Source organism: Dreissena polymorpha, chromosome 10 (genome assembly GCF_020536995.1).
Source record: "Dreissena polymorpha isolate Duluth1 chromosome 10, UMN_Dpol_1.0, whole genome shotgun sequence".
NCBI classification, from domain to species: Eukaryota; Metazoa; Mollusca; class Bivalvia; order Myida; family Dreissenidae; genus Dreissena; species Dreissena polymorpha.
The window spans coordinates 38,562,710-38,590,284 of NC_068364.1; the positions used below are offsets into that span (position 1 = coordinate 38,562,710).

General features: G+C 33.6%; 1 protein-coding gene across 9 annotated transcripts in view; it reads left to right on the plus strand.

Moving 5' to 3' along the window:
• LOC127848500 (uncharacterized) overlaps nucleotides 1-27,575 on the plus strand; it is a 458,919-nt gene that overhangs the window by 284,159 nt on the left and 147,185 nt on the right. Inside the window, exons 1-2 of one of the 9 annotated variants that reach the window (XM_052381002.1) lie at nucleotides 19,830-20,633; nucleotides 22,893-23,920. The exons of 4 other annotated variants lie outside the window; for them this stretch is intronic. In XM_052381002.1, the coding sequence (XP_052236962.1) occupies nucleotides 20,090-20,633; nucleotides 22,893-23,242 (894 nt within the window). In that variant the 5' untranslated portion in view covers nucleotides 19,830-20,089 and the 3' untranslated portion in view covers nucleotides 23,243-23,920. Of the gene's footprint in view, nucleotides 1-19,829; nucleotides 20,634-22,892; nucleotides 23,921-27,575 lie in introns of those variants that run through there. 4 more of the 9 variants (XM_052381000.1, XR_008034544.1, XM_052380996.1 and 1 more) reach the window with 4 other exon arrangements.

Genomic DNA, 27,575 nt, shown 5'->3' on the forward strand with positions numbered 1-27,575 from the left:
CTTGGATGGACTCAGATATTTTGCAGGCTATAAATGAAAGAGATAGAGCTTTTCACAAATATAAAGTTGATAAGTCTGAAATAAGCTATAACACTTTTAAGAAATTGAGAAATTCTGTTCAAAGTCTTATTCTTAGTGCTAAGAAAAATTATTACAAAAGTACCCTAGAAGAAAACAAAAATAATTCTAATTCTCTATGGAAAATACTTAAATCCCTTGGCTTGCCTTCAAAGAAAGGTTCTTCTACTCCTAATGCAAATATATGCTTAAAAATAAATGACAGTATTTGTTTTGAAAAGAAATGTATTGCTGAGACATTTAACAGCTACTACACAACAGTTGCTTCTGAACTTGTTAAGAAACTTCCAGAAAAGGTATACACATATGGTTGTAGTTTTATTTATTCATTTTACAGTAGTAAAGGGGTTCATCCTAATAGTTATTCCTTTTCACTTGTGACTGAGAGTATAGTCTTGAAATACTTAAATTCACTTAGTATTAAAAAGGCCACTGGGTTGGATGGTATACCTTCTAGGTTTGTAAAGGATGCGTCTTCTATCATTGCTGCCCCCCTTGCTCATGTCATTAACTTGTCACTTATACAAGGGGTCGTCCCTGATGATCTTAAGTCTGCAAGAGTTGTCCCTCTTTTTAAGAAGAATGATAAGCTTTGTGTTGGTAATTACAGACCTGTCTCTATTTTAAATATCATTTCAAAGATACTTGAACGTGTTGTGTATGACCAAGTTGAAAAGTATTTCCAAGATCAAGACTTATTGTATAAATATCAGTCTGGGTTTAGGAGGGGTTATTCCACCGACACATGTCTTATTCACTTATCTGACTTCTTTAGAGGTGAAAATGATAAAGGTAATGTTGTAGGCATGGTTCTTTTAGACTTACAGAAGGCTTTTGATACCGTGGACCACTCGATACTTTTAATGAAACTCCGTGCTTCTGGTCTGGGAGATGATATAACAATGTGATTACAGTCATATTTGTTTGACAGGAAACAGCTTGTTGATGTGTCTGGCACCTTTTCGTCGTCAGAAAACATTTCCTGTGGTGTCCCACAGGGCTCCATTCTTGGTCCCTTGTTATTTTTAATCTACGTAAATGATATGTCAGCTGTTGTTAAACATAAATTACTCTTGTATGCTGATGATTCTGCCATTTTAGTTTCGGATAAAAGTATATCTACGGTTGAGAAGATGCTTAGTGATGATCTAAAGCAAGTCAGTGAATGGTTAATTGACAACAAACTGTCATTGCACCTAGGTAAGACCGAATCAATTCTGTTTGGTTCACGGCAGAAACTCAGGTCACAATCCTTTCTAAATATTTCATGTGATGGAACACCCATTTCATCTACATCATCAGTCAAGTATTTAGGGGTTACAATTGATCAAAATTTGTCTTTTACTTCTATGGCAGAGTCAGTCATCAAGAAGGCCAATGCAAGGTTAAAGTTTTTATATCGAAAAAAGGAATTTTTATCCACAGATACTAGAAGGCTTCTAGTCATGTCTTTAATTCAGTGCCACTTTGACTTCAGTTGCTCTGTTTGGTACACTGGTTTAACTCAAATGTTAAAAAACAAGTTACAGGTCACCCAAAATAAACTTATCAGGTTCATATTAAATTTACATCCAAGGTCTCACATTGGTAAAGAACATTTTACTAGACTTAACTGGTTGCCTATTGAAAGTCGAGTAAACCAGATCACACTTGGTCATGTTTTTAAAATAAGCTCTAAGTTGGCTCCGCTATATATGGAAGATAATTTTACTCCAGTCAGTAATATTCACAATAAGAATACTAGGTTCAGAGTTAGAACACAGTCAGACTCTCCTAATACTGATCTAAACATGCATGATTGCAATAGGTTTGCCATTCCAAGGGTCAAGGGTTCTGGCAAAAAGTCATTTGCTTTCAATGGGTGTACTCTCTGGAACTCTCTTCCTCAGCATATCAGAGATGCCAAAAGTATTCCATCTTTTAAACACAGTGTTAGGGAGCATGTTTTAAGCCAGATAGATTTTTAATGTGCATCTCTTTTAGATTTCTTACTGTTGATTTAACTTGAATGTCAATATAGATAGATTTATTGTGTCTTATCTAGTTGCTGTATGATTATTCTTTAGCTTGGCAAATAATTCTATGTTAATTTTTAAACACTTAAATTGTGATAACTTCTTAATAATTGTCTAGTCTAGAACTTATCAGAATATATTCTATGCATTTAGGTTAGTGTAACTTAAATATGTCACATGTCTTTCATTATTATTCACTGTGATATTACTATATACTGTGATATAAAACGTTGTCTCCTATGTCATACAATATTATAACTAAAGGACCACAATGGAAATAAGGGTTTAATTGCAAACCCTTTATTGTGCAATCCTTAACGTATAATGTTGATTGACATGGCTTTGTTTATACATGCAGGTTGTTTTTTATTACTTATTGTGTGTATATAACATGCTGCCATGTAAATCTGTGCATTTTATGTTGAAATAAATCTATCTATCTATCCCTTGGAAAATTAGATTAAATTAAGACCTTTCATAATTTATTAAAGTTATCAAGGGTTCCTTTCCAACCCTAAGATAATGATTCGCAGATAACAGCATAAAACCACAACAGCCAGCTGGTTGTATAGTCATTTTCAATTTGCTTCTGAGAAGGAAAGGGTTACAGAAGTTGTTAACAAGTTATGGTTTGTAAACATCATAAACATTTATATAAAATTACTAACACGATCTTAACCATTGACTACATACATAAGGTTTTATAGTATGTGAATAATCCACCTATCTTAGTACTATCACTACGATACTTTATCACTTTCCCCCATAAGAAGCAAAAGTAAAAATGGCTTTTGCAACCAGCATAGAACCAGATGATCTTCAAAGTATTGAATTATAATTAAATGCAGACTTCGTATTTCTCAATTTATGTTGATAATTACTTTGAATGGCAACCTTAGTTACATGTATAGCAGACGAGTATTAAGTTTCATTTAGTGAGTCATAGATTAAACTCCTGTTAAACTCTTGGGGGAAATTTGCATATTACAGGGACCTTTTCACGTTTTGGCAAATTGACAAAATTAAAACCAATGTTTCAGATGTGCACATTTTTGTTGTAGTTATGATATTTGTGAGGAAATATTAATACTGGCCATTAACCATGCTCTAAAATATCCATTAAATGCATCCCTTGATGATTTAAAAAACCTGAAAATTATCAAGCGTTGCAACACGAAACGATGGAATAATTTGGAGAGTTCTGTTGTTGTTGTTATATTTTGTGACACGACGAGGATTGCTTATATAAAGTATAAAATAAAACATTCAAAGTATGAGCACGGATGGTCGAGTGGTCTATGCGATAGACTTTTACTCCAGGTGTCAGTGGTTCAAGCCCAGTTGAGGGTTACTTATTATTTCGTTCTTTAATTTTATTCTTGTTTTTTACAAGAGGTTTTTAGATCCGCGATGTTTATATTTATCAATATAAAGCATTTAATAAAAAAATAAAATATCTGCCAAAATCTCTGAAAAGATCCCTTTAAGGTAAGCTTATGTTTGCACGTTTTTCTATTCAGTTCTGAACTTAATTTAACTTTGAGTTGTTAAAAATGCTTATAAGAACTGCACTAAACATAGACCAATCTATAATCTAGATCAGACAATTTGTAACTTCAGATGACAGAAACGGGCGTGTTAGAGGGACTTGTTTACAGTGTGGCAAATCACAATTTTCCTCAAAATTGTAATAGATCAAAACGAATGTATTAATTATAGTCATACCACCGAGATGGCATTAATTACTAAGTAACATGTTTTGGAAAATATTTTTTATGGATAATCATGACTCAAAATTGGTAAAATTATACAGCAATTAAAAAAAATATTTCATCCATAATTTGGAAAATATGAGTATTACTAATATAGTTTATTATTAATTTATTTGCTGCAAAGTATTAAAGCCTGAGTGTTGTAGTGTTTGTGTTTTATATTTTGCCTCCAAAGATCACTGGTTTGAATTCTAGGCAAGATGTTTTTTTTCAATTTTTTCTTTGATTTTATAATTATTTAAATCTATTCAAAATATTAGATATTTAATTGTTAAAAATTACGTTTAATGAATTTAAATGCTCAAATCTATAAACAAGTCACTTTAACTGAATGCATGCAATTAAGTTTTACCCTATTTTAAGAAAATGGTTTATACCCATATTATAGGAGAAATGTTATGTGCAATCAAGTTACACCCTATTTTCAAAAAATGGTTTTTATCCTTGTTCTCAGCGAAATTTTCACCTTCATTCTAGATCTCTTCGCTTTGCACTTGCCGTGTGTATTTGAAGTGTGTTGTGGGCTAAAAAGCCAATATAAAACATTTGCGAGTTTTAAGTTTAGAACAATGATTATTATACTAACTTAAAACTGTGTGTTTGCCTTTATGCAACACATTCTGGTTTTGATAACATACGATTGTATTTAACAAGAAGAGCCAATATAACAGTGAATAACTATTAAGTAGGAGGACAGTTCACAATAAATATTGAAAACGGCAACTTCTGTAAATGTAATTCATAAAAGTTCAGATCAGATGAATCCAGACCAGATGTTTGTGAAGAAGAAGTCTGATTATAATTTGAAAATAGCAAGTGACAACCGTCAGACTTGCTACATCTCTGGCATTTGCATCTTGCCTAGCGGTGAGACCATTGTTGAAGAATATACTTATAAGAGAGTGAACAAGTTGGACAAGCATTACAACGTGTCAAGTGACTCGCCAAATCTCAGTGAGGTGACTATACCTTTCGAGAATATTGTTTAATTTATCAATATGAGCAACGGAAAGCTGGTGATAGGGGACCTGGTGTTGATCGCGCCTGCGGGTATGCAGTTACCGCATGCTACTCGTGGCATTTCCTACCATCAGGGAGAATGGTATGTCACCTCAGGCACTGCTCTCTACCACCCCATCCTAGCTCAGAATCGGATATATTTGCAATGTAAGAACACTCTATATGAGGATACTGGAGGTTGCATTACAGGTAAAATGTGTTGTAAATATATTAATTGTATATTTCATATTGTTCATACATATATATATATATATATATATATATATATATATATATATATATATATATATATATGTATATATATATACTAAAAATTTGCTAAGGGTGACTTTTTATTTTCAAATTACATGTATCTTCAATTTTGTATAACGTTCATTTTAAATTGTTATTTTGCAGGTTTTGATATTAGAATTTGTTTTTTATTTAATTTGTATGTATTTATTTATCCTTGATGGGTGACTCTGGCTGAATCTAGCTATGGGTGATCAAACTTCAAATTACACATACTATATAAAGTGATCCTTAGCAAATTTTGAATAATTTATATATATATATATATATATATATATATATATATATATATATATATATATATGTACAGTGGAAAACTGATGGCTCGAACTCGCCAGGACCAACAACAAAAGTTTGAGCCATCCGGAATTCGAGCCAACCTATGTCTAATATGCGTATGTTCAATAACATGATTCAGCAATAGATTTGCAGTTGAAGAGTATTCATATTGCCTAGATTCCGCACTAATTTCTGCGTTCGTATAAATTAAAACAACATATATACTTAATATTTATATTATTAATAGTTTTAAACAATTACACATACAATCAAACAAATATCATACAATAAATGTATATTAAATCAGTGTCCGACAAATTTCTTATTTTTCAGGTAGCCCAATAAAAATATTTGGTAGCCCATACAATTTTCCTACACAATGATAAGAGGCAGGTTTTCATCTTTATTTTATTTCTTCATTTACATATACATAATATGTATACATACATATACATAATACAGCAAGTAGTCTGATGTACACAGTCAATATGGTAAATTAATGTTACAGTACAGGCACCGTGTACTTTAATGTAAATGTACAAAGAAAATCATATACTACATGTAGATATTACATGTATGTATGTGTGCTTAAATTCGAACAGCGCGTTAAGTTGGAAACGTAAATAAAGCGTTTAGATGATCATTACGATTGACTCGTATGGTGTTAATCAATGCAATTGCCCTTTTTAACAACAAATACCGAGTTTCAAGAAATCAAGAGTATTAAATCATTTATTTACTTGTGTCCGACTTTAAGTACTGTCCGAATTTACGTATTGCATCCGTATGTTACGACACTTGTGTGCAGTCAGTATACAATACAATAATTGTTTCAATAATGAAGGATCTGATACAGTGTAACGGTAACGATACAGCGTGTTTACATTATATTTTATTAAGAGGAAATGTCAATGCCAAATAATTCGCGAGATACCCCGGTACTTAAGTCAGCATATATGTATATATCACATTTTCATGCACATGTAAGAATATCACTAAAAACAAAACATGCATAAGCACTATAATCACATCGCCAAAATATTTAACAGCACCACACGTATTTATTTATTGCTTGTTTTTTAATGACATGATGTCAGTCTGTGTTTTGTTCATGATTTCTCGTATAGATACAAAGTTTTCTATTCCATTAACTTGACATTGTACATGCTTTGTGTATCAACAAAATGGCCAGATAATCCCCACCGTGCATATTAACACATTAAAGGGGCCTTTTCACAGATTTTGGCATATTTTGAAGTTTGTCATTAAATGCTTTATATTGATAAATGTTAACATTGGATCTTAAAAGCTCCAGTAAAAAATCAAGAATAAAATTAAAAAAAGGAAAAAAAGTAGCCGGTACCAGGGCTCGAACCAGTGACTCCCGGAGTCCTGGAGTTAGTCTGATGTAAAAACGCATTAGCCCTCTCGGCTATTCCGCCGGGTATACACAGTTTAAGTATTTTATACCTTATATAAGCAATCTTCGTAGTTTCGTAAATTTAAACGACAACAACAGAACTCTCCAAATTATTCAATCGTTTCGCGTTGCAACGCTTTATAATTTTTAGGTTTTCAAATCGTCAAAAGATACATATAATGGCTATATTGGACTATGGTAAATGTTCAGTAATACTGTTTCCTCACAAATATCATAACAAAGACGAAAATTTGCGAATCTGAAACAACTTTTTTCAATTTTGTCAATTTACCAAACCGTGAAAAGATCCCTTTAATGAACATTTATATCTCATTTAGATTTTCTTAATGTCTTAATTAAATGCTGATCTGATTATATAGATAATTGTTCATGCTTTTCAGTTTACAAATGTTTAATCAGTCCTGATGGTGACTGGATCTATGTCACAAACTTCTCCCAGAACAAGCTCATCACACTGACCAAAGATGGCACCCTGCTTTCAACTTTCACAGACCCTGAACTACAGGGGCCAAAAGGTGTACACGTCACATACACAGGACAAGTCCTTGTCTGTGGTATCAGCTCCCATACTGTCAAACAGATCGATCGTGAGGGGAAAAAGAAACTGGCAACTCTGGTTTCAGAGAAAGATGGACTGCGCTACCCTCTGTCTGTCTGCTACAACACCAACACTGACCAGATGATTGTAGGACTATTTGCTAGCAATAAAATTAGTTTTATGCAATTGAAATAGCTCTTTCATGTGGAAAAAAACAAGGCTATAAATGTAATTTCTATTTTATCTTTGAATATGAACATTGAGTCATAGCAGTTTTTATCTAGGTCAGGCACAAACATATTAATACAGTTGATCTTTCATTGTTTACAATGAAATAAACTTTATTTTGAATTAATTGCTTTAATTGTCTTAATTAAGTGTTACATTGAAAATAAGCATGCCTGAAAATTGCCATGTTAACTTGGAGTGGATTTCTATGTTTTTCTATTTGTTTCATAACAAGCAGTAAGCACACACAGCTCTGCAGCAAAATATGCGACCTGACGTTGTATTATGGTTATTGAAGTGTATGGAGCTATCAGGTAACAATATTTAATCCTTCACATCGGAACCCCATATTGTTGCCTTTGGGAATGTTGAACATCAAAGTACTGACAATACTGGTGTGACGATGCTTTTGAAGAGGGTGGATATAAAAGCATCAATTTAAGTTTATCTACATCACCACAATAGTGTATGTGGGTACGAAAATATAAGGTACGAAAAACAATTTGGAAACACAAATAATGGGTACGAAAAAATTATGTCAAAAAAATGTAGGTACGAAACAAAATTTGGGTACGAACAAAATTTGGTTACGAAAAAATAATTTGGTTACGACAAAAAATGGGTTCAAAAAAATGGTACGAAATTTTTTGGGTATAAACAACAATTTGGGGTACGGGGAAGTAGTACTAGTGGGGAACTTGACCCATTCAGCGAAACTTGGAGGCGGGTTAAATTCTCGACCAAATCTAAAAATAATACATTTGAGGTTTTCCCAGCGTCACAGCGTTTGAAGTGCCACCTGGCAGTTTTGTGTCTGGCTCCTGTCCCGAATCTCTCGATAAGTTTGAAAGAGGACCGGAACCAAGCTGCCTTTACCTTTTTCAATGATAATCAACGAGGTATGCCGATTGAGAAAATTTAGCTAACTCAATCGGACTGGCTCTGTCTTTTACATAGGTCGCCATTGTGAAGAATTTGTTCATGGTATGATTACTTAGACGAGCTGCTTCGCTGAAACAGCATCGTCAAAATTAAATACACAAGATGCCTGTCAGTAATGTGTCAAACCCAGTGTCAAAACGTGAAGTTATTTAATGAGCTGCATTATGCCTATGCTTGACCTCTGCGACCACTAAGAATGACCTTGACCTTGTGCATGGGCACACAGCTTGCACACTTCACGCTGTCTCCACATATCATTAATTTACATTATAGTAAAATATTTTACAATTGCACAATGAATTATGAAGTAACAATTCGAACAAGCTTGGATGGACTACTGCCCTTACAATCCTTACAATACTGTAAAATTCTTCATATTTGTCAGTATGAAATTATGTGGTATAACAAAAATTACTTTGATGATAAGGACAATTTGTGGTATTTCTGATTTTGGAAAAAATTGGAATTTGCGTCAATCATTTTCAAAAGTGTTTGTGTTAAATTCGTGGACCGGTCAATCCACATTCAACGAACATTTATTTCCCACAAATCATCATTTACACTACCGCTTTAAAAAAAAACAGCAGTTTAAAATTGTAGGTGAGTGACACCAGGAAATAAAGCCACTTAATGTGGTATGCTGAAACAGCAGTTACGGCACACATTCTTAAAACCATATTTTATCACACTTGGTGTTAAAATGTACATGTATGTAAACCATGTGGTATTAAGTTAGCTGTTTAAAACAGTGAACACTCACATTACACGCACTTGATTTGTGTCTATTTGAGCCGTGCTCTGGGAAAACTGAGCTAAAAGGGGAATTTTCATAGATTTTGGCCTGTATTGAAATTTGTCATAACATGCTTTATATTGATAAATGTTAACATTGTATCTAAAAAGCTCCAGTAACAACATCAAAAATACAATTTAAAAAAGAAAAAAAGTAACCCGCAACTGGGCGCGAACCAATGACCTATCGAGTTCTGGAGTAAACGTCTACCACTTAGACCACTCGACCATCCGTGCTCATACAACGAGAAACGTATTTTATAATTTATATAAGCATTCCTCGTAGTTTCACAAAATATTACGACAACCACAGAACTCTCCAAGTGATTCAAACGTTTCGCGTTGCATCTCTTTATAATTTCCAGGAATTTAAATCGTACAAAGATGCTTACAATTGATATTTTAGAGCATGGTAAATGTTGAGTATTACTGTTTCCTCACAAATATCTTAACTAAAAGAAAATTTGCGAATCTGAAACTTTTTTTTATTTTTGTCAATTTGCAAAAACATGAAAAAGCCTCTTTAATACATGAACGCCAAAATTTGTCTCCGATTAGCCATTGAAGTCCGCATACACATAACAATGATGTAATTGTGTTTATTTTTATGTGATCTGATGTGTTTTCTTTTGTTTTTGCAGACGTTGTTTTAATGTTTCATTAATATGTACCTTCCATTATCTTCACTTTTTATTAAACAATAAAGAAGTTTAAGTGGAGAAAATGATGGAAAACATTAAGTACTTAGTAAATGTCAGACATTGACACGTTTATATGCTCAGCTAAAACCTGATCCAATCTCTAAAGCTAGTGATTGCCACGGCTGTTGGTTGCCAAGTCTAGTTGGATTTGAAGACGGTGTATCGTATATACCCAAGCCCTCCATCTAAAACATTGAACACAACCTAAACAAAAACTGTAATTTGTACAGTTTATATACTACAGTATGAACTTTGGTCTCAACAATTAAAGTACAAGCAACCATTTAACATACTAGTATTAACATTTAAAAGTTAAAGCAACTGACAAAGGCAAAAACTCCATAGACGATTGAGCTAGTTATGATTCTTATACACTGCCATCAACCATCTAACGTCATATGAAGCATGAGTTTGAACATCGAAATGGCTCTTACAAACATGATAAGATATAAAAGACATAAAGAGGAATGATAATTAATGTAAATAATGCTGATATAATAATTATTTTAAATTTATATATAATTATTATATATTACTATTATTTAATTATAGAGTTATAATTCTTGAAATCTGCGCTATCTATATTACATGTATCCATGCATGAGGTAGTTACTTGAACAGGTTTGAATGTTATGAAAACAAAAACAACTGAACAACAAGATAATAAGATCTTTTAAGTGCGATGCTGCTAATATCAGCAATGAGAAGGGAGAAATTTACATATGAGCTGTGCTCTGGGAAAATGTGGTTTAATGCGTGCGTGTAAATGGTAAAGTGTTCTTTCATATAGCTTGTGAAGTCTGCACAGGCTAATCATGGATTACACTTATATCCTAAACTGAATTTTTCTGTGTCTGCACAGGCTAAACAGGGATGACTCTTTCCGCTTTTATGATATTTTTTCATTTCAAGGAAGTTTCTTCTTCGCAAAAATCAAGTTTAAGTAGACTGCACAGGCTAATCTGGGACGAAACGTTACGCACATGCATTAAACCCCCTTTTCACAGACGGCGGCTCAATTATTTCATCAATGAACTAAGTTCAAGGGCACATAACTCTGACAACAATATTGTGACATAAATACAATAATGTCTTGCACTCCTGCAAAGTAAAAGCAATACCTCTGTACAGTTTCACGATGATGCACAGAAAACTGAGAGACACATTAAGGACACACGGTACACATGTACAATGATGTTAGTATCAAAAATTTGCCAAAGTTAAAAGGCACACAACTCTGCTAACATTATTGAGACATATACAAAATCATGCCATGCACTTCTAAAAAACAGTCTGCACAGGCTAATCTGGGATGACACTTTACAGGCATTAAGCCCCATTTTCCCAGAGCAAGGTTCTTATTAGTTTAAACCTATTTATTTTAGCTTGATTACATAAAACCCTTAGGCTTATTTGAAATGCTCTAAAGTATGTTTCCTTGGACTTAAACCAGAGCATGGTGTCAATGGAGGAAATCTAAAGATGGAGGCTCATTCTAAGTCAACAATTCAACAATAGCACTCGTTTTTGATTCCTGAGCATTAGATCCCCAAGTCGTAGCAACTGACTGTAAACCAACAATGAAATGTATAATGTTTTTTAATTTTTACCAGCGGCTAGAAGAAGGTGAAAGTGTTGATAGGGTTCTCATCATAGATGAAAACGCCTACCCTACCCTGCTTGAAATGTATCACAACAAGGACTACCATTTAACCATATACTGCTTATATACGTATTTCCGTGAGTTTTTCTCATCCTAGCCGAAAACTCCTGCCCTGCCCTGCCCTGCCTAAAATGTATCGGAACAGGGACTACCATTTATACAAGTTAACACTCGGATACAAATGCTGATGCTTTGTTGTCCCTTGGAAAATTACAATACATTCACACCTTTCATAATTTATTAAATTGTTCTAGGATTCCTTTCTAACCCTAAGATAGTGATGAGCAGCAAACAGCATAACACCTGAACAGTTTGCTAGTTGCATATAGCCATTCAAAATTTGCTTCTGAGAAGGAAAGGTTTACAGAAGTTCTTAACAGGTTATGGTGTGTTTACATCATAAAACGTTCTATAAAATTATTAAAAATATGTTTACCATTAAGTACAGACATGAGGCTTTATAGTATGTGAATAATCCACCTATCTTAGTATTATCACTACTTTAATATACCCATAACTTTTTCTGTTGACCTTCTGTACCTTTAATTACAAAGTATATTTGATGATCTTCAAAGTATTGAATTATAATCAAAGAAGGACTTCTTATTTCTCAAATTAATGTTGATTATTTCTTTGAATGGCCCCTTGAGTTATAACAGTTGATTATTCAGTTTCATTTAGTGAGTCATAGATTAAACTCGTGTTAAACTCTTTAGAAGACATTTGCATCTTAAAGGGACCTTTTCACGTTTTGGTAAATTGACAAAATAAAAAAACCAGATTCGAACATTTTGGTTGTAGTTATGATATTTGTGAGGAAACAGTAATATTGAACAATTACCATACTCTAAATATCCATTAAAGGCATCTTTTGACAATTTAAAAACCTGAAAATTATTAAGCGTTGCAAAGCGAAAAGATTGAATAATTCGGAGAGTTATGTTGTTGTTGTTGTTATATTTTGTGAAACGACCAGGATTGCTTATATAAAGTAGACATACAAGTAGATATAATTCAAAAACTAAGTTAGATAGAGTTATGGCTCTTAGTCACTGCACTTCATCTAGTTGCCATATGTTTATATGTCAAGTCAAACGTAAATCCCTTCAGTAGATTTAGAGTTATGTTCCGGACAAAAATTTACTTTCAAATTAAATAAAGTTAGATAATTCAAAAAATAAGGTAGTTAGAGTTATGGTTCTTAGTCAGTGCACTTCTCCTACTTGCGAACTGTTTATATTTTAACTTTCAAATCCCTTCAGTAGATTTAGAGGTATACTGCGGACAAGAAGTTTAGTTTGAAATTATAAAAAGGGAGATAATTCAAAAACTAAGTTAGATAGAGTTATGGTTCTTGGTCACTGCACTTTACCTAGTTGCCATCTGTTTATATAAATTAAAGTTTCAAGTAAATCCATTGAAACGATTCGGAGTAATTCTCTGGACAAAGTTTCGGACGGACGGACAGAACCAATTACTATAACTCTTCCGAAAAAAAATTCGGCGGGAATAAAAATACACACTCATAGTATAAGCACGGATGGTCGAGTGGTCTATGCGATAGACTTACTCCAAGGGTCAGTGGTGCAAGCCCAGTTGAGGGTTACTTTTTTTCTTTCTTTAATTTTTTTAAAAGAGGTTTTTAGATCCGATGTTTACTTTTATCAATATAAAGCATTTAATGACAAATTTATATATCTGCCAAAATCTGTGAAAAGGTCCCTTTAAAGTAAGCTTATGTCTGCATGTTTTTCTATTCAGTTCTGAACTAAACTGAGATTTAGGTTGTTAAAAATGATAATGAAAAATGTTATATACATAGACCAATCTATAAATCTACATCAGACAATTTGTAACTTCAGATGACAGAAGTGGGCGTGATAAAGGGATTGTGTACAGTGTGGTAAAGGACAATTTTACCCAAAATTGTAATAGATAAAAAATAATGTATTAATTATATTCATACCATGACTCAAAATTGGTAAAATTATACAGCTTTTTCAAAACATTTCATCAATAGTTTGGAAAATTATTAAATAATTTTTTTTCTGCTAAGTATTAAAGCCGGAGTGTTGTAATATTTGTGTATTAAATTTTGCCTCCAAATGTCACTGGTTTGAATCCTAGGCCAAAATATGTGATATTTGTTAAAATTTACATTTAAATACTTAAATCTGTGAACAAGCGCTAGTCTCTTTAACTGAATATTGCAATAAAATTTATACTCATATTACCAAATTAAATGGTACTAAATTTACATATTTTCGGACTTATTGAATCTGTATGTGTCTGTGTTGATCTTTCTTGACGAACGAAACAAAAAGTCAGGACATAAGGCTTTACATAAGCAAACACAAAAAATACAGGTGGTTGTTATTGGAATTGGTGGTGCAGGTGATAAGAAAGAATAGTTTAAAGAAATGTAAACACGACACCAATGACTTCAGACTTAAAGAAATACTACATTCTGGCGATTTTTAAGGAAAAACATACGTTGTATGGGTTAAATATGGTGTATTCGAAGCCCCCCTCTCTTTGCAACCCTCATCCCAAATTCGGTTAGAGTTCTCCACTCAATGGCTCTCTCCCAGCAATTTTGAAACTTCATTTCAGCCACAAGGGCCTAGAACGGTGAAGGTTGCGCCCACACTATCGTTGCAATTTGAGCCATTTGTGCAAATATTTAAACCTTTGCTTTAAAAAATCTGATTTTTAAAAACGATAGTATCTCGTATAGTTGTGTTGGAAACTTGTACCATTTTATCCCCGATGTGTTTTCATTGTTTTTCTTTTTGTTTCATTTGAACAGTTAGAGAAAACCGGTTTTCACCAGAATATGCCACCTCAAATGACCTTATTGTTATTGAAGTGCACATGTTAGCCAAGCCAATGAACATTGAGCTCGATGACACCTTACATTTTATATTTGAATGAAACAATAGAATGGGTAGAACAATCGGGTAATGAGACACACATGGGATAGACAAAGTGTGTCTCAAACAAGATTTAGGGTCAATCATTTCATGCCATTGATATTCACTCTAAAACTTGAATGTGCAGTAATATTTGTAATATGTCCAAAAAAGATTGGCTAAATGCAAAAACGTATTATGAAATAAATCAATGAAAATAAGTATGATACTAATTTATTTAAAAGCTGATTATTGCAAACCTTTCTGTCTAGTACCGATCTTAATAAATGACCGATAATTAATAAATCATTGCCTTCAAATCCAAGGCTTACTGATAGCATAATTATTTAATCAAATGAATGTATTAAACACATTTTTAGTTGTGAATTCATATTACAGGTACAGTAATTCATCTAGTTGCTATAAAGTGGCAATAAACAACATGTCTGTTTAGTTGCTGAAATGGGTTAAAGCGTCCTCTGGGCAATCATGATTCTGACCAAAAAACACAATCTTAAATAACAAAACATTAGAGCACTTTAAGAGTCATGAAAAGTTATCAACATGTGGCTCCGCTTTAACAAATAAACACAATTTATCTAATATAAACAATGAGTTAAGGAGCAGAATTCAAATACATTCACTGTTTTTAGCAATATCGTAAAAAATTACCATGCTTATATTTTAAATGCCATTGATCTGTCTTATAAAAAATATGCCTGGAGTTATGTGGAAGATAACTATATAAAGTGTGATTCAATGTATTAAATAAATGATGTTTGTCATTTAACATGTATGATTGTCATGACTTTCTATATTGACAACAGTATGCAAGATGCGCTTTATAATCATTAAATGACATTTAAAAAATGCAATAGTTCATATTTTTTCATATAAACTAAACATTATTAGAGCTAATATGATTATAAATAGCATGATACCAATTGTTCATAAGTGCATGTTGAACTGCTTTCTCAAATTAATATAATATAAAGCTAGGGAATCAAATGGCTGTATAATAAACTCAACAAACCAATTATTGAGTTTATTTGTAAATTTTGTTTTTTTTTGGAAAAGTTTGTTCAGAATTTAGGGATAAAATGTTTCTTTTTTTCAATTGGGAAATTGGGAAACAGCCTTTTTTTACTTTTTGCTATCGGGAAACAGCCTGTAATTTGAAAAATAAATAAATTCACAAGATGCCTGTCAGCAATGTGTCAAACCCAGTGTCAACACGTGAAATTATTTAATAAGCTGCATCATGCCCTTGTTTGACCTTCGGGACCTATAAGAGTGACCTTGACCAAATGCAAGAGACACAAGACTTGCACACAACACGCTGTCTCCACATGGTTAACATTATAGATATTTTACAATTGCACGATGAATGATGAAGTAACAATTTAAACACGCTTGGATGGACAACTGCATACAATGAAACTCGACACGGTTGACAGCTATATGGACTTTTGTCCAACTTGGCTTGAAAATTCTTCATATTTATCAGTATTGAATTATGTGGTTTAAAAAAATGACTTTGATAATAAGGACAATTTGTGGATTTCTGATTTTGGAAAAAAAGAGGAATTTGCCTCTGTCATTTTCCGACGGGTTTGTGTTAAATTCTTGCACTGGCCAACGCAAAAAAATCAACGAACATTTATGTCCCACAAATCATCATGACTTTACACTTCCTCTGTTTAAAAAGCAGCAAATTGTAGATGGGTGACACCAGGAAATTAAGCCACTTAATGTGGTATGCTTAAACAGCAGTTGCGGCACACATTCTAAAAACCATATTTTAGCACACTTGGTGTTTAAATGTACATATTTGTAAACCATGTGGAATGAAGTTAGCTGTTTAAAACAGTGAACACTCACATTACACTGACTCCATTGGGTCTTTTGTAGCCGTGCTCTGGGAAAACTGAGCTTAATTAATATATGAGCATAAACAGTAGTCCCAGATTGGCCTGTGTAGTCCGCAAACACATTACATTGACATGATTGTGTCTATTTGAGCCGTGCTCTGGGAAAACTGAGCTTAATATATGAGCGTACACAGTTGTTCCAGATTAGGCTGTGCAGTCCGCATACACATTACACTGACTTGATTGGGTCGTTTGTAGCCGTGCTCTGGGAAAACTGAGCTTAATCAATATATGAGCATAAACAGTAGTCCCAGATTAGCCTGTGCAGTCCGCATACACATTACACTGACATGATTGTGTCTATTTGAGCCGTGCTCTGGGAAAACTGAGCTTAATATATGAGCGTAAACAGTTGTCCCAGATTAGCCTGTGCAGTCCGCATACACATTACACTGACTTGATTGTGTCTATTTGAGCCGTGCTCTGGGAAAACTGAGCTTAATATATGAGCGTAAACAGTTGTCCCAGATTAGCCTGTGCAGTCCGCATACACATTACACTGACTTGATTGTGTCTATTTAAGCCGTGCTCTGGGAAAACTGAGCTTAATATATGAGCGTAAACAGTAGTCCCAGATTAGCCTGTGCAGTCCGCATACACATTACACTGACTTGATTGTGTCTATTTAAGCCGTGCTCTGGGAAAACTGAGCTTAATATATGAGCGTAAACAGTAGTCCCAGATTAGCCTGTGCAGTCCGCATACACATTACACTGACTTGATTGTGTCTATTTTGGCCGTGCTCTGGGAAAACTGAGCTTAATATATGAGCGTAAATAGTTGTCCAAGTTTAGCCTGTGCAGTCCGCATACGCATTACAATGATGTAATTGTGTCTATTTTCGCGTCATTTGATGTTTATTGTGTTTTGCAGACGTTATTTGTCATAGGTTTTCATTACTATTTACCTTCCATTATCTTCACTTTTTTGTTTAACAATTAAGAAGCTAAAGTGGAGAAAATAATGGAAAACAATGAATACTTAGTAAATTTCAGTCATAGACACGTTTATATGGTCAGCACAAACCTGATCCACTTGCCAAAGCTAGTGGTTGCCACGGCTGTTCGTTGCAAAGTCTAATGGGATTTGAAGAAGGGGTATCTGAAACATGGAACACAACCTAAACAAGAACTGCAACTTTTCAAGCTTATATACTACAGTATGAAATTTGATCTCAAGAACTAGTACAAAAAACCAATTACTTATTAATATGACTTGTTTTCGTTAAAGCAACTGACAAAGGGGAACAATTCCATAGATGATGAAGTTAGAGTTATCATTCGTATGCACTGCCATTAACCATCTATCTAAGCATAAAGAATGAGTTCGAACGTTTAAATGACTCTTACTAAAATGAGCATATACAAAAGATTTAAAGAGGAATGATAATACTGTAAATAATGCTGATTTTATATTTTTATATAAATTTATATATAATTATCATATATTATAATTAATTACTTATAGGGTTATAATTCTTGGATTCAGCGTTCTAATCTACATTAAATATATTCATGCATGAAGTAGTTAGTTACTTTAACAGGTTTGAACGTTATAAAAAACCTAAACACCTCTGAACAACAAGATAAATAGATCTTCTAAGTGCATGTGCGTAGTGTTCTCCCAGATAAGCCTGTACATTTCACACAAATTATATAATCAGGGAAAACACTAACATCCTAAACTGAATTGTTCCTGTGTCTGAACGGACTAATCAGGGATAACACTTTCCGCTTTAATGATATTTTTTGTTTCAAGAAAGTTCTTCTACGCAAAAATCAAGTTTAGATGGAAAGTGTCGTCCCTGATTAGCCTGTGCGGACTGCACAGGAGAATCACGGACAACACTTTAGGCACATGCATAAAACATCATTTTCACAGAGCGCGGCTGATTTATTCAATCAATTAACTAAGTTCAACGGCACATAACTCTCAGAACAATATCGTGAAATAAAAAAAATAACGTCTTGCACTTCTACATAGTATAAACAATACATCTGTAAAGTTTCATGATGAAACACAGAAAACTGTGAGATAAAAAAAAGGACACAAGATACACATGTACAATTATGTTAGTATCAAACATGTGCCAAAGTTAAAGGGCACATAACTCTCCAAACATTATTGAGACATGTACAAAATCATGCAACAAAATTATTAAAAGCAGTCTGCACATTCTAATCCGGGATGACACTTTACACACATTAAGCCCCATTTTCCCATCGCGAGGCTCATATTAAGTTTTACCTATTAATTTAAGTCGATTGCATAAACCCCTAAGTCTTATTTGAAATTGTATGAACACTGATGGCCGAGTGGTCTACGAGATATACTTTTACTCCAGGGGTCAGTGGTTCGAAGCCAGTTGAGGGTTGCTTTTTTTCTTTCTTAAATTGTATTCTTGTTTTTACAAGAGCTTTTTAGATCCGATGTTTACATCTGTCAATAAAAAGCATTTAATGACAAGCTTAAATATCTGCCAAAATCTGTCGAATGGTCCTAGTAAAGTAAGCTCATGTTTGCAACTTAACTGAGTTGTTAAAAATGCTAATGAGAACTGCTGTAAACATAGACCAATCGATAAATCTACATCAGATTTCAGATGACATTACAGGGCTTGTTAAAGGGACTTGTTCAAAGTGTGGAAACTGACAATTTTTCCCTAAATTCGAATAGATTTAAAGAAGGAATGTATTGATTATATTCATACGAGTGAGATTTCACTCATAACTAAATAACATGTTTAGCAACATATTGTTTTTGTATGGATAATCATGACTCAAAATGGGTGAAATTATACAGTTTTTTTTAAAGCATTTCATCAACATTTTGGAAAATACATGTATTACTAACATATTTTTTTTATTTGTTTTTTGCTGCAAAGTAATAAAGCCTGAGTGTTGTAGGGTTTGTGTATTAGATTTTGCTACCAAAAGTCACTGGTTTGAATCCTAGGCAATATTTTGTTTCAACCTTTTTCCTTGATTTTATAATTATTTAAGCCTATTTAAAATATGATATATTTGTTAAAATTTACATTTAATGAATTTAAATACTCAAATCTGTGAACAAGTCCCTTTAACTACGTGCATGCAACAAAGTTTTACCCTATTTTTAGAAAATGGATTATACCATTATTATCGGCAAAATGTTCCGTGCAATCACGTTTCACCCTATTTTCAGAAAATGGTGTATACATGTATCCTTGTTATCAGCGAAATGTTAACCTACATACAAGATCTTTTCCTTCGGTGTGTACATGCCGTGTGTATTTGCAGTGTGTTGTGGGCTTAAACAGCCAAGGTTAAACATTTGCGAGTTTAAAGTTTAGTACATTGATTATAATACTAACTAAAAACTGTGTGAGTGTCTTTATGCAACATATTCTGGTTTTGATAATATACAATTGTATTTAACAAGAATTACCAATATATAAACAGTGAATAAACTTTTAAGGATGAGGACAGTTCACAATATATATTGAAAATGGCAACTTCTGTAGCTGCAATTCATACAAGTTCAGATCAGATTAATCCAGACCAGATGTATGTGAAGAAGATGTCTGAGTATAATGTGAAAATAGCAAGTGACAAACGTCAGACGTGCTACATCTCGGGCATTTGCATCTTGCCTAGTGGTGAGACCATTGTTGCAGATTATAATAATAAGAGAGTGAAGATGTTGGACAAACATTATAATGTGTCAAGTGACTTGTACGTAGATAGTAATCCGAAGGACATTTGCCAAATCTCACCCTGTCAAGTGGCTGTAACTTTTGAGAATACAGTTCGAAGGATCAATGTGAGCGATGGGAAGCTGGTGATTGGGCATCTGCTGGAGCTAGTGGAACCAGGTTACCGAGTTGATAAGTTACCACATGCTACTCTTGGCATTACCTACCATCAAGGTGATTTGTATATCACCTCAGGCACTGCTCTCTACCTCTACGACCTCAACCTCTACGACCGCAATGGGATATATTTGAGACATAAAAAATTACTATATGAGGATACTGGAGGTGGCATTACAGGTAAAATGTGTTGTAAATATAAACATTGTATATTTCATATTGCTAATGCTGTATATACAGTGGAAACCTAATGGCTCAAACTCGCCAGGACAGACCACAAAAGTTCGAACCATCCGGAATTCGATCAAACCGATTGCTAATCTACTTTGTTTAATAAAATGAGTCTGCAACATATTTACATCTCCAGTTGAAGAGTATTCAAACTGGAAAAAAATCCGTACTACTTTCTTTTTTTGAATTAACAAGAACAAAATATTTACCGGTACTTTATATTTTAATTAAAATACTTTAAATTAATTACACATACAATCAAATATAATATAATAAATGTATATCATACCAGCGCGTATGTATGTAGCACATTTTCAGGCACTTGTAAGAAACACCACTAAACACAACATGCATAAGCACTATAAACACATCGCCAAAATATTTAACAACACTATACATGTATTTATTTATTTGCTTGTTTTTATGACATGTTTGTGCTTTGTTCATGACTTTTCGTATACATACAACGTTTTATATTCATTTAACTTGACATTGTAAATGCTTTGTGTATCTACGAAAAGGCCAGATTTTATACAAATTGCACATTTTACTGAATCAATAAACAATTGAGTCAATAACATGTATGCACTTATGGTGTGCCTTTAATCAAGCGTTCCTAATCGATTGACAGCGTTATGCGACCTGACGCGAGTTCGAGCCAAACCAACAAAAGAACATGTGAAAATTGTGACAAGGACTGAAAAAACAACAGCTCAAGCCATCCGATAATTTGACTCTCGCAAATTCGAGTGATCCAGCGGAAATTAATATGAATATAGCAATAACAAGAAATATCTTTAAAAAAGATATACGGCGTTGATTGTGGTCGATGTTTATGAACGATCAAAAGTTATCTCTATGAGATAAAAAGTAGCGGATGCCTTTTTTCTGCGCAGTTGTTAGCTACATCATAAGCAAATCAATTACGGGGTGTTGCGCCAGATTTCGTGGCTTATTTTGCTTTATGTGATATTATTACTCAGATATCTATATTTACAGAATAGAAAAACACAAGAAACATGAAAATAAACGAGTGCATATAGGTCAGCCGGCAATACTCGAATCTTATTTAATTGCATAATTATAGTATAGCGAATTATTGTGGTCATGCTTAATAAACTGGTCTAAATGGATAAATATTTCTAATTAATTTTATCAAAATTGGTCCTTATCATGCAAATTTTGAAACCATATTAAAAATCGATGATTGACATACCACAATAATATCGCCGAATATCTTTATTTAGTATCTTTCTGATCAAAACAGACTTCAAGTGCACAAAGTTTACGAGACGGCGTTTATATAAAGATTTCTGCAACTGACCGCAAACTGACCTTGATACCTTGCGGATTGGAATGCAATGCATTACAGTCACTACGTTATTGTCAGTAAGACACAATGATCGCAACCCCTTTTGCGAACTCCGGTGAGGAACTGTATATAAACTCTGACTTTCACAAAATGACCGCGTATTGACCCGAAACCTCGCGGGTTGAAATGCAATGCAAGTAAGTACTAAATATGACAACATAGCCTTTAGTTAAACGCTTTTGCGCTGGTAATTCTCTGAAAATAAAAGGTGAACGCACAAACTGTATTTATGTCGAAAATTGATTGTAAAACTGTTCTATCTATTGGGCCTTTTCATTAGAGATAAAATTGTTTCATGCAGTAAAACAGTGTTACAAAGACGCGGATATGTTTCTAATGTTCTGGTGTTATACTCAAATCAGCCAATGGAATAAATGAAGTGTATTCATTCGTACCTAGCCGCGGGAAATTTTATTTGAGTATTATTGGACACTTACAAAGGTCAAGTCAGGGTGAAAAGCTGGTTTATTCAGCTTACGCCGAAAAAATCGTTGTTTAAGGAAGAGTTCGAGCCGACCCGATATTCATGCCAAGCAAGTTCGAGCAATCGCTAGTTAATATAAATTGCCTCCATAGTGTTGTTTGATGATTTTTGCTTTTGCAGACTCTCGGCTCTTGGCAGACTCTTCAGATATATTCTAAACGCCAAATAATACAGCTAGAGCCATCGGATTTCGACTGTATTATATTGTTAATATATTTATATATATTTATTTTTTTACACTAAATATAATCACAACCGTGCATATGTTAATGAACATTTTTATCTCATTGTTTTAAGTGTTAATGTCTGCAAGGCTAACCTGAGTATATAGATAATTGTTCATGCTTTGCAGTTTACAAATGTGCAGTCAGTCCTGATGGTGACTTTATCTATGTCACAAACTTTGCCCAGAACAAGCTCTTCACACTGGCCATAGATGGCACCCTGCTATCAACCTTCACTGACCCTGCACTTGAGGGGCCAAAAGGTGTACACGTCACACCCACAGGACAAGTCCTTGTATGTGGTATCAGATCCCATACTGTCATACAGGTCGATCGTGAGGGGAAAAAGAAAATGGCAACTCTGGCTTCAGAGAAAGATGGACTGCGCTACCCAGTGTCAATCTGCTACAACACCAACACTGACCAGATCATTGTGGGACTATATGCTAGCAATACAATCCGTGTTATGGAATTGTAATAGCTCATTTACAATGTATGTGGATACACATTTTTATATAAACATAGTTATAAATGTAATTTCCGTTTTTTCTTTAAATGGCGCATTTAGTCAAAGCAATTTATATCTGGACGAGGCAAAAAAATATTCATACAGTTTTAATATCGTTTATTATTTTACAATTAAATAAACTTTATTTTGAAAAGTAAATTGTTTTAATGCTTTAAAGATCGTAGCAAGCATTATTTAAAAAAAATCATGTATGAAAACTGTCAACTAATCTTGAATTAAGAATGTGTGTAAAATCTGCACTGTTTGTGTGTTTTTTTTTAATTTTTAATGTAACGGTACTAAATTTAACTATTTTCGGACTAGATCGGTATGTGTCTGTGTTGATCTTTCTTAACGAACGAAACAAAAAGTCAGGGTAAGCAAATACAAAAAAAAACATGGGCTTGTTATTGGAATTGGTGTTGCGCGTGGACCATGAGCAGAGAGAATAGTTTGAAGAAATGTAAAACATTACATTCTGGCAATGTTGAAGCAATACACAAGTTGCATTGGTTAAATATGGTGTATTCGCAGCCACCCCCCCCCTTTAAAACCCTCATCTCAAAGTCGGTTAGAGTTCTCCACTCAATGGCTCTCTGCCAGCAATTTCGAAACTTCATTTCAGCCACAAGGGCCTGAAAGAGGAAGGTTACGCCCACACTGTCGTTTGTCAATTTAGCCATTTGAGAAAATATTTAAAAAAAAATGCTCAAACAAATTGTGATTTGCGAAAATGCTATAATCACGTTAAACTGTTCTTGAATACGTGTGCCAATTTTATTCCCGACTGGTTTTCTATCATCTTCTTTTTGTTTAATTGCAGTTGTAAGCATTTAAACAGTAAGAGGTAACTGGTTCTCACCAGAATATGCGACCTCCTATGACCTTATTGTTTTTGAAGTGCACATGTTAGCCAATCAACATTGAGCTCGCTGACACCTGACATAACGTATTTGAATGAAACCTCTTGGGTAGAGCAATCGTGTAATAAGACAAGCATGGTATAGACAACATTTGTCTGAAAAAAATATTAAAGGTCATTCATTTTATGCCATTGATATTCACTCTATAACTTGAATATGCAGTACCGGTAATATTTGTAATATTTCCCAAAAAGATTGGTTCATTGCAAAAACGTGTTATGAAATAAATCAATGAAAAGAAGTATGATAATAATTTATTTAAAAGCTGAGTATTACAAACCTTTCTGTCGAGTATTGATCTTAATTTATTACCGATAATAAGTAAATCATTACGGACAAATCAAAACCTTACTGAAAGCGTAATAATTTTATCAAATGAATGTGTTTAAAACATTTGAAGTTGTTAATTCATAATGCAGGTACAGCAATTCATCTATGTTGCTATAAAAATGGCAACAAATCACATGTCAGTTTAGTTGCTGAAATGGCGTTAAGAGTCCTCTGGGCAATAATTTTTCTGACAAAAAAAACAACAATCTTAAACAACAAAGCATTAGAGCATTTTAAGAGTCATGAAAAGTTATTAACATGTGGCTCCGCTTTAACAAATAAACACAATTTATCTAATGTTATCTATGAGTTAAGGAGCAGAAGTCAAATACATTTACTGTTGGTAGCAATATCTTTATAAATAACATGCTTAGTCTAAAGGTTAGAGTTTTGAAATGGAGATAGTGCAAATTTTTGATGCTGTGATGTTACTCTACGTTGATAGCAGGATATATTTGTAATGTATGTGATAAATCAAATGTGCTTTAATTGATCGATCTTGTAACCAATGAGCTATTGGGATATGCCTGTAGTTGTGTGTATTATAACTATGCAAAGTGTACTTCCATGTATTAAATGAATTATGTTATTCTACTTTGACATGTATAACTGTCATGACATCTTATATTGACAACTGTATGCATGATTATGAAAAGTGATAATATGTGCTTTGTTATCATTAAATGACATTTAAAAAATACACTAGTTAATATTTTTCATTTTGTTACCTGTCACAACCGACAAACGAAAACTGGTTGGCTCAAAAACATTCAGTGTGAGCTCTGTGTAGGAAGGTATTATAAGGTGACGTTGACCTTAAATGCAAACAATCTTAATCAAATATAATAATGGCATTTTATTTCATAACACACCATAATATACCGTCCTAACGCTGTTCCATCCCCTTGTGATTTAAGCTCCCTTCGGCCACTGAGATACTTCGCCAGCGATCTACTTGACGACTTCGACATATCTTTTCTGCTTGCTCTAATTCCGCTTAATACTGTATTTCCAAGGAGTATCTGACGTTTAACATGTTGCGGTATCTTACAAGAAAAACGCATATCATGAGTTGATACTTTGTCAAAGTTTTTGGTGACATAGTGGTGGTCCGGGTATCGATAGATAGCGCTGAACTTGGGTTCGTATTTTCATTCTCTGAATTGCTCTCATTTTGTTATTGACGTTTTTTCAGTTCAAGGTGTTTGCCTGCAATTTGTTACACTCCTGTCTCTTCTTTTTAAGAGCCATTGTCACTCGCATTCTTGCTCCCGCCTTTCGTCTTGGAAACGGCATGTTAACCACAAGTTCTTATAAATATTGGGTGCATTAACATAGACGAAATTTCACGCGCACAAGTCCTCCCGTTCATCATGTTAAATGTACACGATCTTCAACAATAGACAAATTAATAATATTAATACATGCCATGGCCAATGCGTCCCAACAATCTATACCAGAGTTCAAGCTTCATTTTTATATTACAACGGGTATTTGAACAATATATACATACTTTTTCTACTATGGAATTTTCGCATAAGCTGTTAAACACTGGTGAATTATAAACAGGCTAATCAGTGTGCACAGGAAGATGCGGTGGTTATCATTCTTAGCGTAGTAAAGAGCGGACCGACTTGCAAAACTTGCTCTTAACCTTAGTTGTTCGCAAGCTAACAACTAAAAAACCGAGTACGTATGCCGAATACTGTTGTTCACGGAACATTATTGTATTTCAGCTAATGGAACCACATATATCTCAGAGACGTGAAGAATCACATGAAAATTATGATTTAAGCAAGTTAAAATGTATATAATATTATTCATATAGCTACTGAAAAACACGCTATGACGCATAGGCGTTTACAAGTAACTGAAAACAAGATCTTAACTACAATGTAAAGCCTGTTGTTCATGAATATTCCTTATTCTTGATCATACAAATAGTTTTCCGAAAAGGCTTGATGTATAATACATTGCATATTGCAAAACATTTAAAATGGCAGGAAAATAATATGATCGGAAGATATACGTAATAAATATCCTTGTATAATGACACAACAGGCCACCATGGCATGCAACTGTTTGTCCTTAACTGTTAATACTCTGTTGGTTAGTCGTTGGAAATTTTACACATTCGATAAGTATCTTCTTTCTGTCAAGGACAATTAAGAAACTATATTCAGCCTGCTGGTATGCAAAATGTTTTAATGTAGAGAAGGCTTTGCTGTGATATTGAATTTATCAGTCCGCGATTCCCGGGCGTTGTATCAGATTGCAAAGATACAATGCGTATGCAACTGTTTGTTTGAAAACTAAGGACTCACTGTTATGTTTTCAGCGCTAACATGCACGTAGGCCATACGTAAGTACGGTATACTTTTCCACAATGAAATTGAGGCCTTGACATAAATTATTGCATTTTAAGTGGGTTTTAACATGCGATTTAGTTGCAGTTTCATAACATGTAACCGCTGCGTGCTGTAAACATAAAGCTTGTTATATGACCCGCGGGAAAAAAACTAGTCCTGTTAAAGCGAATTTACACATTTGAATGATATAAGAAAACGAATGAGGTTTTTGCCAACATATGAAGGTGTGCTTCCGCATTTACATGTGGTACTACATGTTGGTGCTCTATTATTCACATATCCATAATACTTATAATGAGTATATGGAACAGACGATCATATAAAGTACAACATGGTAGATAATAAGACGATACTTAATGTCATTTGCAGTACATACAATCGACACTTTTTAATGAAAAAAAAAACATAATAAATTGCAACATGAATTCAAAACCATAAATAAATATAATTAAAAATGTTTTGTGTTTCTATTATACAATTACTCGATTGTATTAGGCTTGTTTCAAACAGAAAATGATAGATCATCGCACTTAATAAAAGACCTAATCCTGTCTTGTGTATATACCAGTAAAGTATGTCTAGCAGGAAAAGAATATAAATACACATCTAAAAAACTTTAAGTGTGTTATCAATAAGGTAAATAATGGCCAGCTTGTAAGGGAATTTTCTTGTCTTTTCTTT